Consider the following 23,100-nt stretch of genomic DNA (forward strand, 5'->3'; position numbering starts at 1 on the left):
TTTACGTACAGTGAACACTGTGACACTTTTTAAAGCCATTAATTGAAGAGCAAGCAATGGCTAGGATTGTATCTAGTTAAACTGCAGAGAGGCTGATCAGTTTTGTGGTAAATTTGGTCTGTTCATGACATACACAAAAGGTCAAGGGTGTTTTCCTTCCGTATGGCTTTGGTTACTTGTCTTCCGTGGGTTTTGACTGCTCTTTGTAAAAGTTGGTTATTGTGTAGTGGATGGTTTTTTGTTTTCCGGCCGGAGAACCCAATGTATGTGGGCGATTCTATCTGCTCAAGAACAAAGAACTCGAAGATATGTTTCTGTCAAAATCTTGGATTCGCCACGCCTAAAAACAAGAAGCAAGCGTTGGAGCATGTCTAGGGATGGTTGGATTCGCCACGCCAAAAAACAAGAAGCAAGAGTTGGAGCATGTCTAGGGATGGGGGAGAAACTGCGAGCTTAAGTATCCATGGTTCTTAAGCTATGAGTTTAGAGTCTAGTAATCCGTTTCTCATGGTCAAAATGCAACCATCATACATAGCAATTCACTTGGTAAACTTCCTCGCCGTTTGTACAATCCCAGTTCATATTGGAATATGAATTAGGAACGAAACAGCTTAAGGAGCAACAGAACTACATAATAACCCCCTTTTTGGTTTGTTTTTATATTTTGTTTCTGATGTTTGCAGAGACTATCTGTATCGTTAGTTAAGCGATATGTCTTTGAATGCAAGAATATATGATGGTTGGAAAGCATTTGTGCTCGAAAATCGTCTGAAAGTAGGGGATGCTTGTGTGATTGAGCTGATACTAAGGCCCCGTTTGGGATTGAGGTGATTTTAAAAAAAGCCACTGTGAAAAAAAGCTAAGGGTCATTTTTGTGTTTGGTAAACTGAAAAAAAAGGGCTTATTTTGGAAGCTGCTGTGAGAATAAGCTGAAAATCAAAGGAAAAGCTGAAGCTGCTATTTGCTGCTTTGAAAAAAAACCAGTTTTTTCAAAGCACACGGAGCTACAGTGCTCCTTTAATGAAAAGACACACTATCATCCTGATTTTTTTTCCAAAAGCACTTTCACAAAAAAGTTTACCAAACACTCTACTGGCTTTATTTCACAGCCACTTATTCTCACAGCACAGCCGCTTATTCTTACAGCAGCTTTTTTTCAAAGCACAGCAATACCAAACCAGCCCTAAGAGCCGCACTCGTAAAGTCACATTCAAGGTTGGCATGTGCCGCGCTTAAGGCGCAGAGTGATACATTAAACAAGACGTAACATATTGTAGCATCTATGGACGCTATTATTGATTGTCACGTGTAAATAAACTTCACTCTCCTTAACTTTGTTGTCATAAACTTAACATGTGTCAATCAATGATAGAAGTCACAGAGAGGGCCACACACAAAATAGGTGCAGAAAATTTGATCTCAATTCTCTTTATCTTCCCCTATACATGAGAAAGACTTCCATGTCACGGCACAGGTGGGTTGACAAAACAACACTTCTAAGTAAACCACCATGGCACAAAACACTAAAAAAGTCTCAATTCTCATGACGATCTGATTAGCTATTCATCATCGGATCAAACTCATTGCAGTGTGAACAATTAGACTTGATGCCACTAATTAACAAGCTCAACTAGTTTAAAGTAGCAAGAAAACCCTCAAAACCCGGCAGCTCAGGCCCAACCTTTGTGGAATCCACTTTCTTTTTCACGTCTCTGTTCTTTTAGAAATTCATCTTCTCTCTGTCTCATGATCGTTCTCTTCCATATTTTCTCTCAAAACCCAGCTTTTTAAAAAACATTAAACCCCTCTTAAAAAATAATTTAACAATTTCTTGTAGAACAGGAGCAATTGAAAGGACTTTGAATCTCCTTTTGGAATAAAACTTAATCAACCTCCTGACAGGCGAAAAAATCAAGACAGACAAACCGAAAAATAATTCCTCAGAAACCCTAACTTTTCTAGTGTGATCACTAAATTATTGAGGGGCTATGTTTAGCCTTTTCGTTGAAGATGGTTATGAATATGACTGAGATGCATACTATACAATGACTAAAAACCATACATCAACAGCGTCACCGGTAATGAACAAGCCGATATCTAATACATGGTAAATTCCAATATCCGCGAATCACAGTAAGTGGGAAGATAATAAAGCTTCCGTTGCCAACGGCAGTCGTCTCACGAACAATCAGGCTGGCTACCCCTCGTGATAAAACCATAAACAAAACGTAAAGGAACCCCTTTTGTGAAGGCGAAGCAAAGCAATCACAAAGCTGTGTCGGGAAATAAAAACATATTCAAGTGCATGTCGAAACAGGGAGTAGCATTGGCTTCGAAGACGCTGTAAAGAAGGCTTTGAAAACTTCAACTTTTGCGGTAACACCCGCATACTTTCTGAATCTTTTGCATCATCAGACAGAAGCCTTTGCGTCATGCTCACCACTCGCAGGAGGTTTGGCGTCAGATTCTCCAGCAGCGGATGGTGGTTGGTCCGCAGTTTCGTCCTCTGTGTCACTATCATCATTCTCTGCTAGTAGTACAAGACGGTTAATTTAATTGTCAGTGATAAATTGTACGCTAATCTGCAGTTACTAGTCCAGTTCCAACAAACAAAAGATCATGCAACTGGAATGGACTATATAGATTGTGAAACTCACCATCAAACTTGCCAAGAGCGTCAGCACTCGAGCCACCGCCACCCATGTTCAACTTCTGAAATAACAGAATGCAAGAAATTGTTTAACGTAATAAATAATTTAATATAAACAATCCTATAGTCAGGTGATGGTATAGCTACTTATACTAGTATAAACAATTCAACAGTAAGGCGATGGTATAACTACTTACAGACAAATCAAAGTCCCCAAAGTTCATATTGTTTCCAAGTCCCCCGAGGTTCATATTGTTTCCGAGTCCTCCAAAGTCCATATTGTTTCCAAGTCCTCCAAAGTCCATATTGTTTCCGAGTCCACCAAAGTCCATATTATTTCCAAACCCACCTGGACCTGGAAACCAGAATTAAAGCCAAAAGCGTACAATCAGAATTCCTCAAGGAAACTATGACAATACAGAAAGAGATTTAGGAAGGATAAGAGAAACACTCACCGCCTTCGTCACCCTTCACTTCTTCAGGCTCCTCATCTTCATCAACCCATTTATCCCAATCCACTTTCAGAAAAATAGGAGCTTTTCCCTGCTGTTTTATCAACCTGCTCCACCATTTTTCCTCAGCTTTTTTCACTAGGTAACAGATATTTCTCAAGCCAACACTAGACTTGGTCTCCTGCAAGTAAAAGAATATGTTAGTCCCATAATTGACTACCCTACGATATCCTAGTAAAATGAAATAAATCCATGATGGTTATGGCGAGACATTACATTTACATCAATCTTGTCATAGAGATCAAGGTCAACTTCATAAGCTGTCTTCTCTGGTCCAGTAGTAGCAGAAAACAAAAACTTTCCTTCAGGCTCCAGTTTAAGCTTTACATCCTGGGCATCCGGCAAGTCAATAGTTATGTAGACCATATCAGACCTCTGGGCCCATTTCACATTAGGATGTCGGCTGAAATGTAAAAGTTTAAATGAAAATTAGAAAAGATTAAAGTACAAAACAATCGAGGTAAATCATATACTCCAGAACAAAAAACTTATAGAAATACAAATTTAAAATATTATCCATAATGCTAGCCACTTCTTCTAACACACTTACTTTCACCTTTCTAATATCGTAGTTTTTTTTTTCATTTCTGCAATCAGTACCGCCCAATCTTTGAAATTTCATTAAATTGGATGGTAGAGTGTAGAGCGTACAAATGTTAGGCAGGCTGCCATAAGGATAGTAAGACCCAAAAGTTACATCTTACCCGCCAATTGCTAAATGTTAAATTTCTTGAACTACACAACCGATGCCAAATACCTAACAGTTAAAGAACACTGAACATTCGTTGTATTCAATCTACATAACTCCCGGGACCAAGAAAGTTATGAAGAAACAAAAATGAAACCGCACAGCAGGGAACAAACACTATGAAACTAGCACCTCAAGTACTGTAAGACAAATCAGACTAGCATTCATCTAACCAAAGCTGGTAGCTGCTAGCAATTAGTTGTTAAAACCCTACACTAATCAAGCGTCCTGCACATATATCTAGCTTTATGCACATCCCGCCAATAATAAAACGCGTTCAAGCACGTAGTTGCAGCTTGCACAAATAAGGCAGTGTTTAAGTATGATAAACCAAAAAAGAAAATGGAAACATGAGTTTAGAAAAAATGGGAATAGATAAAATAAAGCTGAAAAAGAAAGACCGGCACAATAGTTGCATAAATTAAATAGCTTTCTACAACATACAAAAGAGATTGAGAAATCTAATTCAGCAATTTCTTCTCCTAATTAGGTCTGGTATTAATTTACCAAAATCTGAGTAAATCCTTTAAAAATTAAAACTTATAGCCCCTGTTTGGTTGCAGAGAAAACGAAATATGGAAAATAAGACAACATATTTCCATCAAATTACTCAGTCAAATCAAATTACAAGTCATCTCCATGAAATGAAAAACAAATCATTCAGAATTAAAACCCTAAACCTCAACTGAACCCAACACAAAAACCAAGGCGTCTTCGCGGATTCAAGTTTCCATATTCACAGATAACTCATTTTCCATCACTTTCTCAGCAACCAAACAGTAAACAATTGAAAAAGTAAAGACGAAAAATTGGAAAACCCTAACTCAAACCCTATGCTTCTTATGCAACCCCAAAAGAAGAAAACATAAATATCTAAAGTAAATGTAAATTAAAAGAAAGCAGGATCTAAGAGCAGCACCTCATATCGGCGTATTGATCCTCGCTCAGAAATAGCTTTTACTTCGCACAGGAAGATAGAGAGAGAGAGAGAGAGAGTCGGGAGTGGTTTATACAAGAAAGGAAAGGGGTTTTAGTGCTATTTATAGATTTCTGGACGGTAAAATGTAAAAATGCACGGTAAAGTGAGGAGAGTGATATTTAGTATTTACACTCATTTTTATTTTCCGTATACTTTTATTAATTTTTTATATTAATCGTCTTTAATTTATTTATTTCAATGGTAAAAATTAAAAAAAAATAATAATAAGAAGTGAAAATAGGTGCGAATTCTAGTCTTACATTTTGTTTTGTTTTTAGCCAACATGTATAGTTTTAGATTAGGTGGTGCCGTGTGGCTCGATACTTCGTGCAAGTTTTAGATATTTTGAGTTGTTACGGAACACAAGTAGTATCATGTATTTTTATATAAATGGTAAAAAAAAAATATTTTGAAGTTATTAATTTTTTAATACACATATTTTACTGTTTAAATAGTGACACGTGATATGCCATTCCTTGGGAGGGATACTTAAATGGTGTCATTGTCAAGCCTCAAATGCTAGCTTTGTTGATGCTAGCTTTGTTGATGCTTTTCCTGTGATCAGGAGTGTTCATCAGTTTACCATTGCAGATTGAGGCGATGATTTGTTTTTCTATTAAAAAAACGATACAATGTAATTTTTTTTTATGGATACAATGTAGTTTACTTTTTATGTTAGCATTCTACAAAATGTTGAATGCACCTGTTTGGGCCCAAAATATTGGTTTGGGCCGAGATGGATTCTCGGCCCGGAAAGCCTTACAGAAAGATTACTGTGGATCGTTTAGTTCATGGGCTTCCTAACCTAGGTTGGTCAAGTCATGCTGCGAGACGAGTAATTGAATCCTGGCACAATAAGGAGTCTCGGCAAGATATGGATAGAAGGGAATCCGGTTTGATAAAGGACTGGGTTCAAAGTCATAGTGAAAATAGGACTGGTCGAGATGGTGTTTGATGAGAAGAAGAAATCCTAATCCGAGTAGGGTTTTAACTCGGTCTAGAAAGTGTCTGGTGCTATAAATAGAAGAGTTTGTGCATTGTTCAAGCCCCCTCCAATTCAACACACAACTGCCCTGCGCAAATTCTCTCAACAACCTTGAGACTTTTTCATTTTCTTTTTTCGCCAACACACCTTCAATTTGGATAAACAGCACTGTGAAGGCAACCAGTGATATCTTCAGTCGGCATAGATAGCACTGTCACCGTAGAACCAGCCAGTTTCACAGCATTTTCAGTCGACATAGATAGCATTGCGTCGAGGGTGACTGGTTATCTATCCAAGTCTCAGTCGAGAAGGAATTATGAATCCTTATTGGTCGATGTCATCTCATTAGCCTTCTCGGCGAAGTGAGATGTTATAGTATATTAGGCTCGGCACATTGCATGCCGAATTAGTTTATGATTGGATACTCTCAAGTGGGATTTAGAGTTCGGCATTCTGACGGCCAAACCACGTTTATTGTTAAGACACATATCTGCTTTGAGTATTTGTGCCCTTACACTTTGGTGTCGATTCGGTGTGAGTTTACTCTGACGAATACCATCACTGTGACCGAATCCGACAGTGACAATTTGTGAACTTCGTAAGAATAGTAGCCTTGTCTTCAGGTTCGAGAACCCAAGAGGTCGAGACGTGTTCCTTCCTCGGTCGCAATCACGAGACGCAAAAGTCAGCCGCGCACCCAACGCAACATCAACAAATTTTACTCCTCGGCCGAGCTCGGCTGACGAGTTGGCACGCCCCGCATTCAACCGAATGACGTAGTTAGCTTATAGATTACTCGGCATGCGCGCCACGTAGGCTTGGTAGTTTTTAAGGTCAACAGCACCCCACATTAAAATTTAATATTAAATAACTTATTTAGCCTACTATGCAATGACAATTTTGACCTTATTAGGTTTTAAAAAAATCTAAATATACCTCAAATCACTTTTAACATATTATTTATCTTCTTTAACTATCAAAACCCCTCCGATCCTCCATTGTTGAACAAAACTCTAACCAATAAAACTACAAATATGTTGAATGAGAAAAATTATTTTGACGAATAAAAATGAAATCAATGTTTCGGAAGCTTCACTTGAGGTAAGACTTCAATTTTTTTATTGTTTTAGTGATTTTGACGACATCGATAATTATTTAATTAATCTTGCTTTTGTTGCATTATTCAAGTTTCTATGTTCGTGTTCATCTTTTAGGGATCGCATAGATTACACAAAGAATTAAACACCTAAAATTACCACCAAATATTAAAAATAGACGACATGGGTTTTAATGGTGGAATTGAAAACAACCCACATATGCTTTAAATCCTAGGCGGCAATGTATATTGAGAACGTGGGGTGTGAGAGTATTATGGAAAAATATGTAGGGTGTATTAAGATAATTTTTAATTGAAAAGGCAAATATGAGGTGTATTAAGTATGTGAGGTTTGTTCCACAATTTGTGGGATTCATAGCATTTTTTTTAATTTTCTTAGAAATGAGATATATTTGTAGACATCGAAATTTCGGTAAATAAATGTTGACCAATAAATCAAAGTTTCAACGCTCATGTATTACATAAATTTTACACGTAGCGTATGTCTAAACAAAAAATCGAAATAAGTTGGAAAAGTCATCAAACAGGACACATGTCAACACCTGGCAGAAACGACTTATTTCATCTGGGATATTATATTCAAAATTAGGCCTTGGAAAATTCTATAAATATGAGGCTAATTCATTCATTTAAGGGGAACCAAAATCATTAGGCAAAATTCTTGAAGCTCTGAAGCTCTGAAACTCCGAAGCTCTCAAGCATCCAGGTTCCCGAAGAATCAAGAAAGCTCTCTTCGTTCTTCGTTCTTCGTTCATCGTTCATCCTAAGATCAAGCCCCAACGGCCCTTTGGATCAACAATCATCCACCAATTCAAGATCAAGCCCCGACGGACCTCGAAGAAAGTGTTCTTCGTTCTTCGTTCTTCCAAGATCAAGCCCCAACGGCCCTTTGGATCAACAATCATCCACCAATTCAAGATCAAGCCCCGACGGCCCTTGAAGAAAGTGTTCTTCGTTCTTCGTTCATCGTTCTTCCAAAATCAAGCCTCGACGGCCCTTGGATCAACAAGCCACCGTTCTTCAAGATCAAGCCCAAAAGCCCTTGAAGATCCGTTCATCACTGTTCTTCAAGATTAAGCCCAAAAGCCCTTGAAGATCCGCCCATCACCGTTATTCAAGATCAAGCCTCAACGGCCCTTGAATAAACACTCATCCTCAAGATCAAGCCCCAACGGCTTCTTGAAGATTCTCTCAAATCCACCTTCAAAGATCAAGCCCACGGCTCTTGAAGAAACTTCCAACAGTTCATCCAAAATCAAGCCTCGACGGCCCTTGGATCAACGAAACATCCACAAATCAACACCTTACGGAGATCGAATCAGAGGATCAAAATAGAGAGAGATTGTAACCCAAAATCATCAAATACAAATATTTGTTTGTGCACGTTGTTCTTGTCTCTTTCGTTTCAGGAATTTTCCGTATTCACAATATTGCATTTCTACATCAGCAAGAGATGTAAATGTCATGTGGACCGAGTTTTTCTTGGTCTTCATGTTTAGATGCAGGCTCATTATCGAAATTATCTAGAAAATGTTATTACATTTCTTGTGCTTCTGACGGGGATCATTCATATTGTAAATTATTTCATATAAATCATGTCTAAAAACTCAATTAATGCTATAATAAATAGATAGACAGTTCGTAATATTTTTACTAATACCGACTATTTGGTCTAAGTGCATTTTTGCTCACATTCTTAATTGGTGATAATGTTCATCATCTATTTATTATCGTTGAATGAATTCAAATTTTGAAATTTGTGTATATCCACCACACAGATTTCAAATTTAAACTTATCTAATGGTGATAAACAAGGTAATGAACATCACCATCACTTGAGGATGGTGAGCAAAAATATTTCCATTTGATTTTATTTTGTTTGATAGCTAAACGATCTCATACGTATATATATTACAAAGATAATATTGAGATAATGATTTGTTATATAAACAGCTATCAGAATGAAATTTTACAAATTAATCACAAAATATGATAAGGAGTTCCTCGTCAATACTTGAGTAACAAAGTCTTTTCCATCTCAAATTTATATTTTAAAACCCGATGAACCGGAAGTTCTACCCAACCCTCCAAAAGGAGAGATTTTTCAATGTGACCGTTACACGAAATGGTACATTACGTGTCCCTCTATAAACAATAGGTTATGTGTATTAAAAGGTTAATAACTTAAAAATTAAAAATTTTCACCACTTATATAAAAATACGTAGTGTATCATCCATGTTCTGTCACAACTAAATTTTTTTCCCCAAAAAAGCAAAAAACGCAGATACAAAAGGGCTTCCCATCTCCCAAGTGCCATGGGCATGGAAAATGGCCAGCTTGGAGTCCTTGTTACAGAAATGCACCTCCCTCACGAGCATCAAACAGCTCCAAGCCCACCTTCTAACCAGTGGCAAATTCCAATTCTACCCCTCCCTCACCACCATACTCCTCGAGCGCTGCGCCCTCTCCCCCGTCGCCAACCTCCCTTACGCGACAGCCCTCTTTTGCCACCTCCAAAACCCTTCCACCAATCAATGGAACGCCGTCGTTCGAGGCCTCGCCCTGAGCCTCCAACCCACCCAAGCCATCGCATGGTACAAGACCATGTCCCAAGCTTCCCAGAAAATCGACGCCCTCACGTGCTCCTTCGCTCTAAAGGCGTGCGCACGTGCATTGGCTTTCTCTGAGGCAATGCAGATTCACTCTCAGATTGTACAGTTCGGATTTGGAGCCGACGTGCTGCTGCGAACTACTTTGCTGGACGTTTATGCGAAAGTGGGTGATTTGGGGTTTGCACAGAAAGTGTTTGATGAAATGGGTCAAAGAGATATTGCTTGTTGGAATGCTTTAATTTATGGGTTGGCTCAGGGGAATCGACCCACTGAAGCTATAGCTTTGTTTCAGAGAATGAGCGAGGAAGAGGGTTTGCAGCCTAATGAAGTCACCGTTCTTGGTGCGCTCTCCGCCTGTTCGCAATTGGGTGCACTCAAAAGAGGAGAGAAAATACATGCCTATCTAATGGATGAGAAGCTTGATATGCACGTCATTGTTTGCAATGCGGTTATTGATATGTACGCGAAATGCGGCTTTGAGGACAAAGCATATTGGGTGTTTGAGAATATGAAATGTGGGAAGAATCTAATAACGTGGAATACGATGATTATGGCGTTTGCTATGCATGGCAATGGTGACAAAGCACTTGAGCTTTTCGGACAGATGGATAAAAGTGCGGTGTGCCCAGATGCAGTGTCGTATCTTGCTGCTTTGTGTGCCTGCAACCATGCCGGACTGGTGGCAGATGGAGTCAGGTTATTTAATTCGATGGCCGGGCATGGGGTTGCCCCTAATGTTAAGCATTATGGAACTGTGGTTGATTTGCTGGGAAGAGCTGGGCGTATTCAAGAGGCTTATGAGATTATAAATTCTATGCCTATGTTTCCTGATGTGGTACTCTGGCAAACTTTACTTGGTGCTAGCAAGACTTATAGGAATGTAGAGATGGCAGAACTGGCGTCTCGGAAACTGATTGAGTTGGGGTCTAAGGGTTGTGGTGATTTCGTATTGTTATCAAATGTTTACGCGGCTCATGAGAGATGGGATGATGTAGGCAGGGTGAGGGAGGCCATGAAGAAAAGGGATGTGAAGAAGATACCGGGTTTTGGGTACATAGAAGTGGAAGGTGTGATACACAAGTTCGTTAATGGTGATCAAAGCCATACTAATTGGCGTGAGATTTATGCAAAGCTGGATGAGATCATGTTCAGGATTAAAGCCTATGGATATGCGGCCAAGACTAATAATGTGCTGCATGATATAGGGGAGGAGGAAAAAGAGAATGCATTGAGCTACCACTGCGAGAAATTGGCTGTGGCGTTTGGTTTGATTAGTTCCAATGAGGGGACACCAATTCAAGTGATTAAGAACCTAAGAATATGTGAGGATTGCCATGTTGTGATCAAACTTATTTCGAAGGTTTATAACAGGGAAATAATTGTGAGGGATCGAGCCCGGTTTCACAGATTTAAAGAAGGATTATGCTCTTGCAGAGATTATTGGTGACATTCATATATTATAAACTTATAAAGCAAACTGGAGATTCAAAATAAGTTATTTCCAGTTAATTTGAAGAGGCGTTCTGAAAGAACATATCCCTTCACTGGTGTTTTGTACCGTTCCAGTGACGGTTAGTAATTTTATTTTAATTTGTTCTGGTCCAAGTCAGTCATTAGTTGTACACTTCATTCCTAACGATTCAGGGAAGATAAGTTTGAATGGATCGCCACTGCCGTTAAGCCTTCTCTAGTGACTGGTGAGACACTGTAACTGCAGCACCGCATAAACACACTTTTGCTATACATGGCTGTCTCAGATTTTTTTTTTTGGGGGGGGGGGGGGGGGGGGGGTAAAACCCTGCAATGAAAGTTAGAGTTTACTCCGTTTGATCATACGTACCCAGTGTATGGCATGGTATGAGGCAGACAAATTGTCTAGCCAAAATGAGAACTCACCAGCATGTGCTCTCAAGTGTAGAGGAATGAGATTGCGGGTTTGACGCCTCTCAGATGCCCCTCTGGACGTTTGCTTTTCGTTACTGTAAGTCTCATTTCGAAGCTTATGACTGCAAAAGAAAGGAAGGCATACCAGAACCTGTATCTCGGGTGATCATGACGCTTAGCGTGCACAGCATTTGGCGCTGAAGTGTGCTTTATACCTAGTGTTCGGACAGGGTTGTGCCAACATACTGTGATTCCTATTCATGCTTGGATAGCGTCGTGTTGTTGATCAATTCGTTCTACCAGCTTGTGCAATGAGGCTTACCAGAATTGTGTGATGGTACCTTTTTCTGCTCTGAAAGCCTGCTCTTACAGATGTGAGTTGCAAAGATGGTGCCACCTTAAATTACTTCACATAGGAGGCCGAGATTAGGATCGCGATCAAAGACAGGCCGGAAATGTTTATCACACCTTCAGGCTTCAGTTGTAATTATATACTTGACCAACAGTGATGATGATGCAGTCTGATAACATAACGCGTTGAAATTGTCCGAAAATAGAGCATTATACTCTAAACAAGTGTCTAATTTCTGATATAGTAAGAAGAATTCTGCAATCAAGCTAAACTTGAGATCGTGTTCGTTCGTTTAATTGAATTCTTTGAAGGCACATACAAACAAGTACATCAACGAGGTCTGGAAAGGCCTCTTATGCCCCTTAAAACCAGTGTTGAATAACAATGAACAAAATATGCTACAAATTTGAAAGCCAGAATCTCACAATTACAATGCATAAGGCAGGTTGGTGGAATTAACACAACCAAGCCAAGAGAAAATTACTGTCACAACCAGAAAAGGACTAACCCGAACGACCAAACCCTCCTGCTAGAGACTAGAACAGAGCCTCGATATCACGATTCTAATTCAGATTTCCATGAGCGACCGACGCCTCAGCAAAATAATTTCTCAGCGTGAAGTGAGCTTCAATTAGTAAACTGCTGTGATTCAACTGTCTTTCATTGCCTTCATTGCCCTTGCTTCAAACCCCCCTTCCGGTCTCTTGACAAGATTATACGGCATGTAGGTGCCAAAAAGTTTATCCCATATCGGGAAAAATGGCTGGGAATAGTTGTACTTCAAGCCTTGAAGTTGATGGTGTATGTCATGATAAGCAGTGTTGTTCTGGAATAGAAGATGGAATATATTACCAGGCAACCAAAGCCCACAGTGATCATCGACAGTTTTAATCACGGCGAAGCAGAAGAATATAACAGCCGTTCGTGCTGTCATCCCTGAGACTAGAAACGAGAGAGCCCCGCCAAAAGTGTCGAGCAAGAGACCCTCAAGTGGGTGATTATAAAGGGCTCCAATTGCATAAGGAACAACGAGTCTGTGGTGCTGAGAGTGGACATGGCGATACAAAAACTTGTTCTGATGCATGTAGCGGTGCACAAAGTACTGCCATGTATCCATTACTAGCATTGCGATAACAATCTGGACAATCTGCACGGGTATCGAAGGCTGAATTGTGACCCCGGAGATATTCGCCTTTGAGGTCAACTGTAGCAAAAATGCATGAACTTTTTAGTCAGAATATTCGTTGATAGAAAGGACCTTCCAAATTGGACATAGAGGTCCTAACAGTTGGCTACAAATATTGATATGAAATCAATGCAAGTTGAGAGAGTTGGGATGGTAAAGTTAGGAAGAACAGAAATTGATAACAAATGTATTGGTCTTTTCCATCATTGGGGGGAATTAGACACTCCTACGAATAATGACCTACTATGAGTCACAGATCGTAACGAAATATGGATTGGTTAACGTACAATTGCCTACGCTACATCACTTGTCCAAATTGCAGAGAAGGTAAACAATACACCTCATGTAAGATAGTAAAGCTACTGACTCCACCCATCAACCAACCAAGGCTTTCAATCTCAAAGCACTGCCAGATCAACCGCATTGACTATACACAATTGTAAGTTAAAAACTCTTCAACTTCTAAACAAAAAGAGAAAGGAAAAACCCAAGTAAAACAAATATAAAAAAAAAAAAAAAAGGAAAGCCATCTAAGATTAGTATAAATAAAAGCACTGGTAGATAACAGTCATCACATACTACAGCATACTGACAACATCAAAGTCTTCAGTAGTATATGACAAAGCTCAGTGATGACAACGAATCCAACCAGCTAGGTAAGGTTGAATATTTATTAAGAGAAACTGCTTCTAATCTCATCCACATTGAAAACGATAAATGTCATCACTCACATTGTGCTTTGCACATCAATGTTGTCTAGATTATAAAACATATCTTATAACCTAGATCTAACATCTCAAAAACAGCCTAGATTTCGTGATATTCCTAGTGCCTTTTAAAACCCACCCTCACTATGCTTTTAGGTACGGAAAAATTGTTTTTCATATTTCAATTTTTGTTTCTTTTTATGTTTGGACCAGAGGAACCCTGTTCTCTAAAAGGACAATATGCGACAGTGGCACCATGATTCAAAGATTAACATGCCATCCTTCTGCCTGGCAGCATTAACTAGAAGGAAACAGCAAGATTGATGGTATATAGGACACATGACACCTTATGAAGTACTGTTCAAAATCCCGACTTAGTTATCAACATGCTAAAGATAAATTTGTACATCAATTTAGCTTGACCAAGGAACTGTTATGAATTCAAAGAATGTCTCACATGAAAACATGAGCATCCTTTCAGATATTTTTATGTTTCATTTCCATGTTTCACTGTCTCATTACTAGAAACGGTAGAATTAACAGGTCTCTTCAGTAGTCTCATTTGGTAGGTATGGAAGGTAGCTGGTGTTTGAAGACGCTCATTGTCAATGGTTTGATTATTTATCTTTTGTTTTCTTTTTTGAAGAACCCATTGGCAAAGGTGGTCGTAAAGTGCTTCACCAAATAATGCAATAAATACAGGTGAATACAAAATCTAGGATTGTAGGATCGCAAATTACACGGCATGCAATTGTACTGAACAATGATATACATGAACAAAGACATCAAATGTGCGGGAAACTTGGAGAATGAGAAGGCATCAAGTTTAAAGCCAAAGTCTAGACGGAATCAAGGAACCAAGACAACCAAGACAAGATCAGGACATTGTCAAGCCCTCAGAGACTTCAAGTAGGGTAGCTTGTGACTAAAGAGTCTGGAACATGTCCATGGTAAACCCAAAATAGAAGGAGAAAGAGTGGTACATTGCACTAAGCAACTTTCTACATTAGTGTATCTGAAGGCGATTCTCAAACAGCCTGCAATTGGATCATGTCTAATTCTTAAGAGCCGTCACTCCATACTAATTCCAATAGTTATGCAGGCACATACCCATATCTATTTACATCTATGAACATGAATGAAAATGAAGCACATTCTGCATAAACTGGCATAATTGAGATGATGAACAAGTTGAAGTAACTGACCAAGAAGAGCCCCTGAGCAACGGTGGCCTGGACGAGCTGTTGAAGCAAAACACCCTTAACAACAGAAGGGAGAGGCATTGAGTTCTTCTCGTCTTCCTCTCTTCTTGTATGCAACCGGTAATTGTCCAAGGGCGGCAACAACTGGTAAGCCCCCGCATACAACCAGTAAACCACAATTGGGGCAAAAGTCCCCATTACCTCATCACTCACATAACCTTCCCAGAACACCATTGTTTTTGTTCTTCTTTCGAAATTTGAATCCAATTGAAGCTTATATCATATATTAGTCCCCAAACAAAATCCACTACATTTACAGTTGAAGATCTAGAATTTGAATGCACATTCTCTGAACCCTGAAAATTAAAAATCAAGGAATAATAAAGGAATAAATGCCTGAGTTTCTGATTGTTTCCTGATAGTAATCAATCAACAATGCACAAGTTACCATTCTCCAAGTTTTCAAATTTTCCTTTTGGAATTTCTCGGAAACCAAACAGAGCAGAGAAAGAATTTTACTTACCCAAATACGTAAAAAACCACAAAGACATTGTAATCAAATTGAGAGCAGAAGAAGAAATAGGGGTTTGGACCGACTTACAGAGAATGTGGGTTCTTATTCAGATCTAAGGCCTTGTTGGCGCACAGCAATGCAGAAACTCTCTTTTCCATCTCAAATTTATATTTAAAAGCCGATTAACCGGAAGTTCTACCCAACCCTCTAGATTTTTTAGTGTTATCGTTATGAAGTGGTACATCATATTATATGTCCCTATATAAATGATGGATTATACGTGTTAAAAGATTAATAACTTAAAAATTAAAATTTTCCACCACTTGTATTAAAACATACGATGTTCCGTCAACTAAAAATTTCTTCCCAAAAAGCAAAAAACGTAGATACAAAAGGGCTTCCCAGCTCCTACTGACTGTCATGGGCATGGAAAATGGCCAGCTTGGAGTCCTTGTTACAGAAATGCAACTCCCTCGCGAGCATCAAACAGCTCCAAGCCCACCTTCTAACCAGTGGCAAATTCCAATTCTACCCCTCCCTTACCACAACACTCCTCGAGCGCTGCGCCCTCTCCCCCGTCGCCAACCTCCCTTACGCCACAGCCCTCTTCCGCCACCTCCAAAACCCTTCCACCAATCAATGGAACGCCGTCGTTCGAGGCCTCGCCCAGAGCCTCCAACCCACCCAAGCCATCGCATGGTACAAGACCATGTCCCAAGCTTCCCAGAAAATAGACGCCCTCACGTGCTCCTTCTCTCTAAAGGCGTGCGCACGTGCATTGGCTTTCTCTGAGGCAATGCAGATTCACTCTCAGATTGTACAGTTCGGATTTGGAGCCGACGTGCTGCTGCGAACTACTTTGCTGGACGTTTATGCGAAAGTGGGTGATTTGGAGTTTGCACAGAAGGTGTTTGATGAAATGGGTCAAAGAGATATTGCTTGTTGGAATGCTTTAATTTCTGGGTTGGCTCAGGGGAATCGACCCACTGAAGCTATAGCTTTGTTTCAGAGAATGAGCGAGGAAGAGGGTTTGAAGCCTAATGAAGTCACCGTTCTTGGTGCGCTCTCCGCCTGTTCGCAATTGGGTGCACTCAAAAGAGGAGAGAAAATACATGCCTATATAATGGATGAGAAGCTTGATATTCACGTCATTGTTTGCAATGCGGTTATAGATATGTACGCGAAATGCGGCTTTGAGGACAAAGCATATTGGGTGTTTGAGAATATGAAATGTGGGAAGAATCTAATAACGTGGAATACGATGATTATGGCGTTTGCTATGCATGGCAATGGTGACAAAGCACTTGAGCTTTTCGGACAGATGGATAAAAGTGAGGTGTGCCCAGATGCAGTGTCGTATCTTGCTGCTTTGTGTGCCTGCAACCATGCCGGACTGGTGGCAGATGGGGTCAGGTTATTTAATTCGATGGCCGGGCATGGGGTTGCCCCTAATGTTAAGCATTATGGAACTGTAGTTGATTTGCTGGGAAGAGCTGGGCGTATTCAAGAGGCTTACGAGATTATAAATTCTATGCCTATGTTTCCCGATGTGGTACTCTGGCAAACTTTACTTGGTGCTAGCAAGACTTATAGGAATGTAGAGATGGCAGAACTGGCGTCTCGGAAACTGATTGAGTTGGGGTCTAAGGGTTGTGGTGATTTCGTGTTGTTATCAAATGTTTACGCGGCTCATGAGAGATGGGATGATGTAGGCAGGGTGAGGGAGGCCATGAAGAAAAGGGATGTGAAGAAGATACCGGGTTTTGGGTACATAGAAGTGGAAGGTGTGATACACAAGTTCGTTAATGGTGATCAAAGCCATACTAATTGGCGTGAGATTTATGCAAAGCTGGATGAGATAATGTTCAGGATTAAAGCCTATGGATATGCGGCCAAGACTAATAATGTGCTGCATGATATAGGGGAGGAGGAAAAAGAGAATGCATTGAGCTACCACTGCGAGAAATTGGCTGTGGCGTTTGGTTTGATTAGTACCAATGAGGGGACCCCGATTCAAGTGATTAAGAACCTAAGAATATGTGAGGATTGCCATGTTGTGATCAAACTTATTTCGAAGGTTTATAACAGGGAAATAATTGTGAGGGATCGAGCCCGGTTTCACAGATTTAAAGAAGGATTATGCTCTTGCAGAGATTATTGGTGACATTCATATGTTATAAACTTATAAAGCAAACTGGAGATTCGAAATAAGTGATTTCCAGTTAATTTGAAGAGGTATTCTGAAAGAACATATCCGTTCTCTGGTGTTTTGATACTGTTCCAGTGACGGTTAGTAATTTTTTTAATTTGTTTTAGTCCAAATCAGTCATTAGTTGTACACTTTATTCCCAAGGATTCAGGGAAGATTAGTTTGAATGGATCGCCACTGCCATTAAGCCTTCTCTAATGATTGGTGAGACACTGTAACTGTCTCGGGTGATCATGATGCTTAGCGTGCACAGCATTTGGCGCTGAAGTGTGCGTTACACCTAGTGTTCGGACAGGGTTGTGCCAACATACTGTGATTCCTATTCATGCGTGGATAGCGTCGTGTTGTTGATCAATTCGTTCTATCAGCTTGTGCAATGAGGCTTACCAGGATTTGTATGATGGTACCTTTTTCTCCTCTGAAAGCCTGCTCTTTCTGTTGATTATGAAGTGCATGACGGATGTGAGTTGCAAAGATGGTACCACCTTAAATTACTTCAAATAGGAGGCCGAGATTAGGATCGCGATCAAAGACAGGCCGGAAATGTTCATCACACCTTCAGGCTTCAGTTGTAATTATACTTGACCAACAGTGATGATGATGCAGTCTGATAACATAACACGTTGAAATTGTCCGAAAATAGAGCATTATACTTTAAACAAGTGTGTCTAATTTCTGATATAGTAAGAAGAATTCTGCAATCAAGCTAAACTTGAGATCGTGTTCGTTCGTTTAATTGAATTCTTTGAAGGCACATACAAACAAGTACATCAATGAGGTCTGGAAAGGCCTCTTATGCCCCTTAAAACCAGTGTTGAATAACAATGAACAAAATATGCTACAAATTAGAAAGCCAGAATCTCACAATTACAATGCATAAGGCAGGTTGGTGGAATTAACACAACCAAGCAAAGAGAAAATTACTGTCACAACCAGAAAAGGACTAACCCGAACGACCAAACCCTCCTGCTAGAGACTAGAACAGAGCCTCGATATCACGATTCTAATTCAGATTTCCATGAGCGACCGACGCCTCAGCAAAATAATTTCTCAGCGTGAAGTGAGCTTCAATTAGTAAACTGCTGTGATTCAACTGTCTTTCATTGCCTTCATTGCCCTTGCTTCAAACCCCCCTTCAGGTCTCTTGACAAGATTATACGGCATGTAGGTGCCAAAAAGTTTATCCCATATCGGGAAAAATGGCTGGGAATAGTTGTACTTCAAGCCTTGAAGTTGATGGTGTATGTCATGATAAGCAGTGTTGTTCTGGAATAAAAGATGGAATATATTACCAGGCAACCAAAGCCCACAGTGATCATCGACAGTTTTAATCACAGCAAAGCAGAAGAATATAACAGCCGTTCGTGCTGTCATCCCTGAGACTAGAAATGAGAGCGCCCCGCCAAAAGTGTCGAGCAAGAGACCCTCAAGTGGGTGATTATAAAGGGCTCCAATTGCATATGGAACAACGAGTCTGTGGTGCTGAGAGTGGACATGGCGATACAAAAACTTGTTCTGATGCATGTAGCGGTGCACAAAGTACTGCCATGTATCCATTACTAACATTGCGATAACAATCTGGACAATCTGCACAGGTATCGAGGGCTGAATTGTGACCCCGGAGATATTTGCCTTCGAGGTCAACTGTAGCAAAAATGCATGAACTTTTTAGTCAGAATACTAGTTGATAGAAAGGACCTTCCAAATTGGACATAAAGTTACAAATATTGATATGAAATCAATGCAAGTTGAGAGAGAACAGAAATTGGAAACAAATGTATTGGTCTTTTCCATCATTGGGGGGAATTAGACACTCCTACGAATAATGACCTACTATGAGTCACAGATTGTAACGAAATATGGATTGGTTAACGTACAACTGCCTACTCTACATCACTTGTCCAAATTGCAGAGAAGGTAAACAGTACACCTCATGTAAGATAGTAAAGCTACTGACTCCACCCATCAACCAACCAAGGCTTTCAATCTCAAAGCACTGCCAGATCAACCGCATTGACTATACACAATTGTAAGTTAAAAACTCTTCACCTTCTAAACAAAAAGAGAAAGGAAAACCCCAAGTAAAACAAATATAAAAAAAAGAAAGCCATATAAGATTAGTATAAATAAAAGTCTTCAGTAGTATATGACAAAGCTCAGTGATGACAACGAATCCAACTCTGCACATCAATGTTGTCCAGATTTTAAAACATATCTTATAACCTAGATCTAACATCTCAAAAGCATGCATCACACGAATATCACAGTGTACCAGCAGACTACCTAAGGAACTATAATCATCCCCAGCCTAGATTTCGTAATATTCCTAGTGCTTTTTAAAGCCCACCCTCACTATGCTTTTAGGTACGTACAAATTGTTTTTCATATTTCAATTTTTGTTCCTTTTTATGTTTGGACTAGAGGAACCCTATTCTCTAAAAGGACAAAATGCGACAGTGGCACCATGATGCAAAGTATTAACATGCCATCCTTCTGCATGGCAGCATTGACTAGACGGAAACGGCAAGATTGATGGTATATAGGACACATGACGCCTTATGAAGTACCGTTCAAAATCCCGACTTAGTTATCAACATGCTAAAGATAAATTTGTACATCAATTTAGCTAAAACTAGGAACTGTTATGAATTCAAAGAATGTCTCACATGAAAACATGAGCATCCTTTCAGACATTTTTATGTTTCATTTCCATTTTTCACTGTCTTATGACTAAAAACAGTAGAATTAACAGGTCTCTTCAGTAGTCTCATTTGGTAGGTATGGAAGGTAGCTGGCGTTTGAAGACGCTCATTATCAAAGGTTTGATTATTTATCTATTTATTTTTTTGAAGAACCCATTGGCAAAGGTCGTTGTAAAGTGCTTCACCAAATAATGCAATAAATACAGGTGAATACAAAATGTAGTATTGTAGGATCACATATTACACGGCATGCAATGGTACTGAACAAAGATATGCATGAACAAAGACATCAAATGAGCAAGAAACTTGGAGACTGAGAAGGCATCAAGTTTAAAGCCAAAGTCTAGAAGGAATCAAGGAACCAAGACAACCAAGACAAGATCAGGACATTGTCAAGCCCTCAGAGACTTCAAGTAGGGTGGCTTGTGTCTAAAGCGTCTAGAACATGTCCATGGTAAACCCAAAATAGGAGGAGAAAGATTGGTACATTGCACTAAGCAACTTTCTACATCAGTGTATCTGAAGGCGATTCTCAAACAGCCTGCAATTGGATCATGTCTAATTCTTAAGAGCCGTCACTCCATACTAATTCCAATAGTTATGCAGGCACATACCCATATCTATTTACATCTATGAACATGGATGAAAATGAAGTACATTCCGCATAAATTGGCATAATTGAACCAGAGGAACCCTGTTCTCTAAAAGGACAATATGCGACAGTGGCACCATGATTCAAAGATTAACATGCCATCCTTCTGCCTGGCAGCATTAACTAGAAGGAAACAGCAAGATTGATGGTATATAGGACACATGACACCTTATGAAGTACTGTTCAAAATCCCGACTTAGTTATCAACATGCTAAAGATAAATTTGTACATCAATTTAGCTTGACCAAGGAACTGTTATGAATTCAAAGAATGTCTCACATGAAAACATGGGCATCCTATCAGACATTTTTAAGTTTCATTTCCATGTTTCACTGTCTCATTACTAGAAACGGTAGAATTAACAGGTCTCTTCAGTAGTCTCATTTGGTAGGTATGGAAGGTAGCTGGTATTTGAAGACGCTCATTGTCAATGGTTTGATTATTTATCTTTTGTTTTCTTTTTTGAAGAACCCATTGGCAAAGGTGGTCGTAAAGTGCTTCACCAAATAATGCAATAAATACAGGTGAATACAAAATCTAGGATTGTAGGATCGCAAATTACACGGCATGCAATTGTACTGAACAATGATATACATGAACAAAGACATCAAATGTGCGGGAAACTTGGAGACTGAGAAGGCATCAAGTTTAAAGCCAAAATCTAGACGGAATCAAGGAACCAAGACAACCAAGACAAGATCAGGACATCGTGAAGCCCTCAGAGACTTCAAGTAGGGTAGCTTGTGACTAAAGAGTCTGGAACATGTCCATGGTAAACCCAAAATAGAAGGAGAAAGATTGGTACATTGCACTAAGCAACTTTCTACATTAGTGTATCTGAAGGCGATTCTCAAACAGCGTGCAATTGGATCATGTCTAATTCTTAAGAGCCGTCACTCCATACTAATTCCAATAGTTATGCAGGCACATACCTATATCTATTTACATCTATGAACATGAATGAAAATGAAGCACATTCTGCATAAACTGGCATAATTGAGATGATGAAGAAGTTGAAGTAACTGACCAAGAAGAGCCCCAGAGCAACGGTGGCCTGGACGAGCTGTTGAAGCAAAACACCCTTAACGACAGAGGGGAGAGGCATTGAGTTCTTCTCATCTTCCTCTCTTCTTGTATGCAACCGGTAATTGTCCAAGGGCGGCAACAACTGGTAAGCCCCCGCATACAACCAGTAAACCACAATTGGGGCAAAAGTCCCCATTACCTCATCACTCACATAACCTTCCCAGAACACCATTGTTTTTGTTCTTCTTTCGAAATTTGAATCCAATTGAAGCTTATATCATATATTAGTCCCCAAACAAAATCCACTACATTTACGGTTGAAGATCTAGAATATGAATGCGCATTCTCTGAACCCTGAAAATTAAAAATCAAGGAATAATAAAGGAATAAATGCCTGAGTTTCTGATTGTTTCCTGATAGTAATCAATCAACAATGCACAAGTTACCATTCTCCAAGTGTTCAAATTTTCCTTTTGGAATTTCTCGGAAACCAAACAGAGCAGAGAAAGAATTTTACTTACCCAAATACATAAAAAACCACAAAGACATTGTAATCAAATTGAGAGCAGAAGAAGAAATAGGGGTTTGGACCGACTTACAGAGAATGTGGGTTCTCATTCAGATCTAAGGCCCTGTTGGCGCACAGCAATGCAGAAACTCTCTTTTGCCGTTGGCAGTTGTGAGATTCAAACGGATTTAAAATGTAGGAAAAAGGGTTCTGTGATCTTGTTTGGGAGACGAGAAAATTAATGTTGTTTGAATTTTCTCTCTCTTTCCCTGCTGCATTCTCTTTTTATAGCTACGACTATTTTCTTTTCTAAGAAACAGAAAACTCTTGGTTTAAAAATACTCAAATTTTGGGTAAATTACACAAAACTACCTTAACTATGAGCGAACGATACTATCATATCTCATCTTTTAAAAATGACAATGTCATACCTCATCTTATGAATTTGTTCCAATGTCAGACCTTCGTTAGTTTTTCTCTTAATTTCTCTGTTAAGTGCTGAAGTGGCTAGAGACGTGGCTCACTCACTAATCCAACTAGATTAAAAAATAATT

At 39.5% G+C, this 23,100-nt stretch overlaps 3 protein-coding genes across 11 annotated transcripts; 1 reads left to right on the forward strand and 2 right to left on the reverse strand.

Annotated features, from left to right (window-relative positions):
- Positions 1-2,079: 2,079 nt before the first annotated feature.
- LOC126585078 (co-chaperone protein p23-1-like) lies at positions 2,080-4,939 on the reverse strand. Of its 2 annotated transcripts, none has more exons than XM_050249478.1 (6): positions 4,830-4,939; positions 3,379-3,565; positions 3,106-3,283; positions 2,848-3,005; positions 2,658-2,712; positions 2,080-2,527 (listed from the first exon to the last, which is right to left on the reverse strand). In XM_050249478.1, exons 1-6 carry the CDS (start codon positions 4,832-4,834, stop codon positions 2,412-2,414), a joined length of 699 nt encoding a protein of 232 aa, XP_050105435.1. In that variant the 5' UTR covers positions 4,835-4,939; the 3' UTR covers positions 2,080-2,411. The 2 variants fall into 2 exon arrangements, with proteins under 2 accessions (XP_050105435.1, XP_050105434.1); XM_050249477.1 differs by having other exon boundaries at positions 2,080-2,530.
- A 4,317-nt stretch (positions 4,940-9,256) lies between these two features.
- On the forward strand, positions 9,257-18,394 carry LOC126585068 (pentatricopeptide repeat-containing protein At1g34160-like). 4 transcript variants are annotated; one of them, XR_007610291.1, is made up of 3 exons: positions 9,260-9,794; positions 16,357-18,280; positions 18,322-18,394. XR_007610291.1 is itself a non-coding variant. In XM_050249456.1 (2 exons), exons 1-2 carry the CDS (start codon positions 9,321-9,323, stop codon positions 17,611-17,613), a joined length of 1,731 nt encoding a protein of 576 aa, XP_050105413.1. In that variant the 5' UTR covers positions 9,257-9,320; the 3' UTR covers positions 17,614-18,394. The 4 variants fall into 4 exon arrangements, 2 of the variants coding, with proteins under 2 accessions (XP_050105413.1, XP_050105412.1); XM_050249456.1 differs by having other exon boundaries at positions 9,257-9,503; positions 16,066-18,394; XM_050249455.1 differs by having other exon boundaries at positions 16,357-18,394.
- LOC126585076 (very-long-chain aldehyde decarbonylase GL1-9-like) lies at positions 12,094-23,100 on the reverse strand. 5 transcript variants are annotated; one of them, XM_050249476.1, is made up of 4 exons: positions 22,638-23,100; positions 22,040-22,392; positions 19,254-19,302; positions 12,094-12,995 (listed from the first exon to the last, which is right to left on the reverse strand). In XM_050249476.1, the coding sequence occupies exons 2-4, from the start codon at positions 22,268-22,270 to the stop codon at positions 12,490-12,492; spliced, it is 786 nt and encodes a 261-aa protein (XP_050105433.1). In that variant the 5' UTR covers positions 22,271-22,392; positions 22,638-23,100; the 3' UTR covers positions 12,094-12,489. The 5 variants fall into 5 exon arrangements, with proteins under 5 accessions (XP_050105433.1, XP_050105431.1, XP_050105430.1 ...); XM_050249474.1 differs by lacking the exons at positions 19,254-19,302; positions 22,040-22,392 and adding an exon at positions 14,939-15,291 and having other exon boundaries at positions 12,094-13,044; positions 22,638-23,070; XM_050249473.1 differs by lacking the exons at positions 19,254-19,302; positions 22,040-22,392; positions 22,638-23,100 and adding exons at positions 14,939-15,291; positions 15,537-15,654 and having other exon boundaries at positions 12,094-13,044.

The sequence above is a fragment of the Malus sylvestris genome, chromosome 10 (genome assembly GCF_916048215.2).
Source record: "Malus sylvestris chromosome 10, drMalSylv7.2, whole genome shotgun sequence".
Taxonomy (NCBI): Eukaryota; Viridiplantae; Streptophyta; class Magnoliopsida; order Rosales; family Rosaceae; genus Malus; species Malus sylvestris.

Bases quoted from the DNA above. Each gene is read 5' to 3' on its own strand.
- LOC126585078 (XM_050249477.1), bottom strand. The intron at 3,284-3,378 runs GTAATGTCTCGC...TTTTACTTGCAG, and splicing joins ATGACAAGATTGATGTAAAT to GAGACCAAGTCTAGTGTTGG. The intron at 2,713-2,847 runs GTAAGTAGTTAT...CTGTTATTTCAG, and splicing joins TTGGGGACTTTGATTTGTCT to AAGTTGAACATGGGTGGCGG.
- LOC126585076 (XM_050249476.1), bottom strand. From the start codon at position 22,270: ATGGTGTTCTGGGAAGGTTATGTGAGTGATGAGGTAATGGGGACTTTT. The intron at 19,303-22,039 runs GTCAGTTACTTC...TTTTTGCTACAG, and splicing joins TTGCTCTGGGGCTCTTCTTG to TTGACCTCGAAGGCAAATAT. The intron at 12,996-19,253 runs CTGTGCAGATTG...AGCCTTCGATAC, and splicing joins CACAATTCAGCCCTCGATAC to CCGTGCAGATTGTCCAGATT.
- LOC126585068 (XM_050249456.1), top strand. From the start codon at position 9,321: ATGGCCAGCTTGGAGTCCTTGTTACAGAAATGCACCTCCCTCACGAGC. The intron at 9,504-16,065 runs CTCCAAAACCCT...CTCTTCCGCCAC, and splicing joins CGACAGCCCTCTTTTGCCAC to CTCCAAAACCCTTCCACCAA.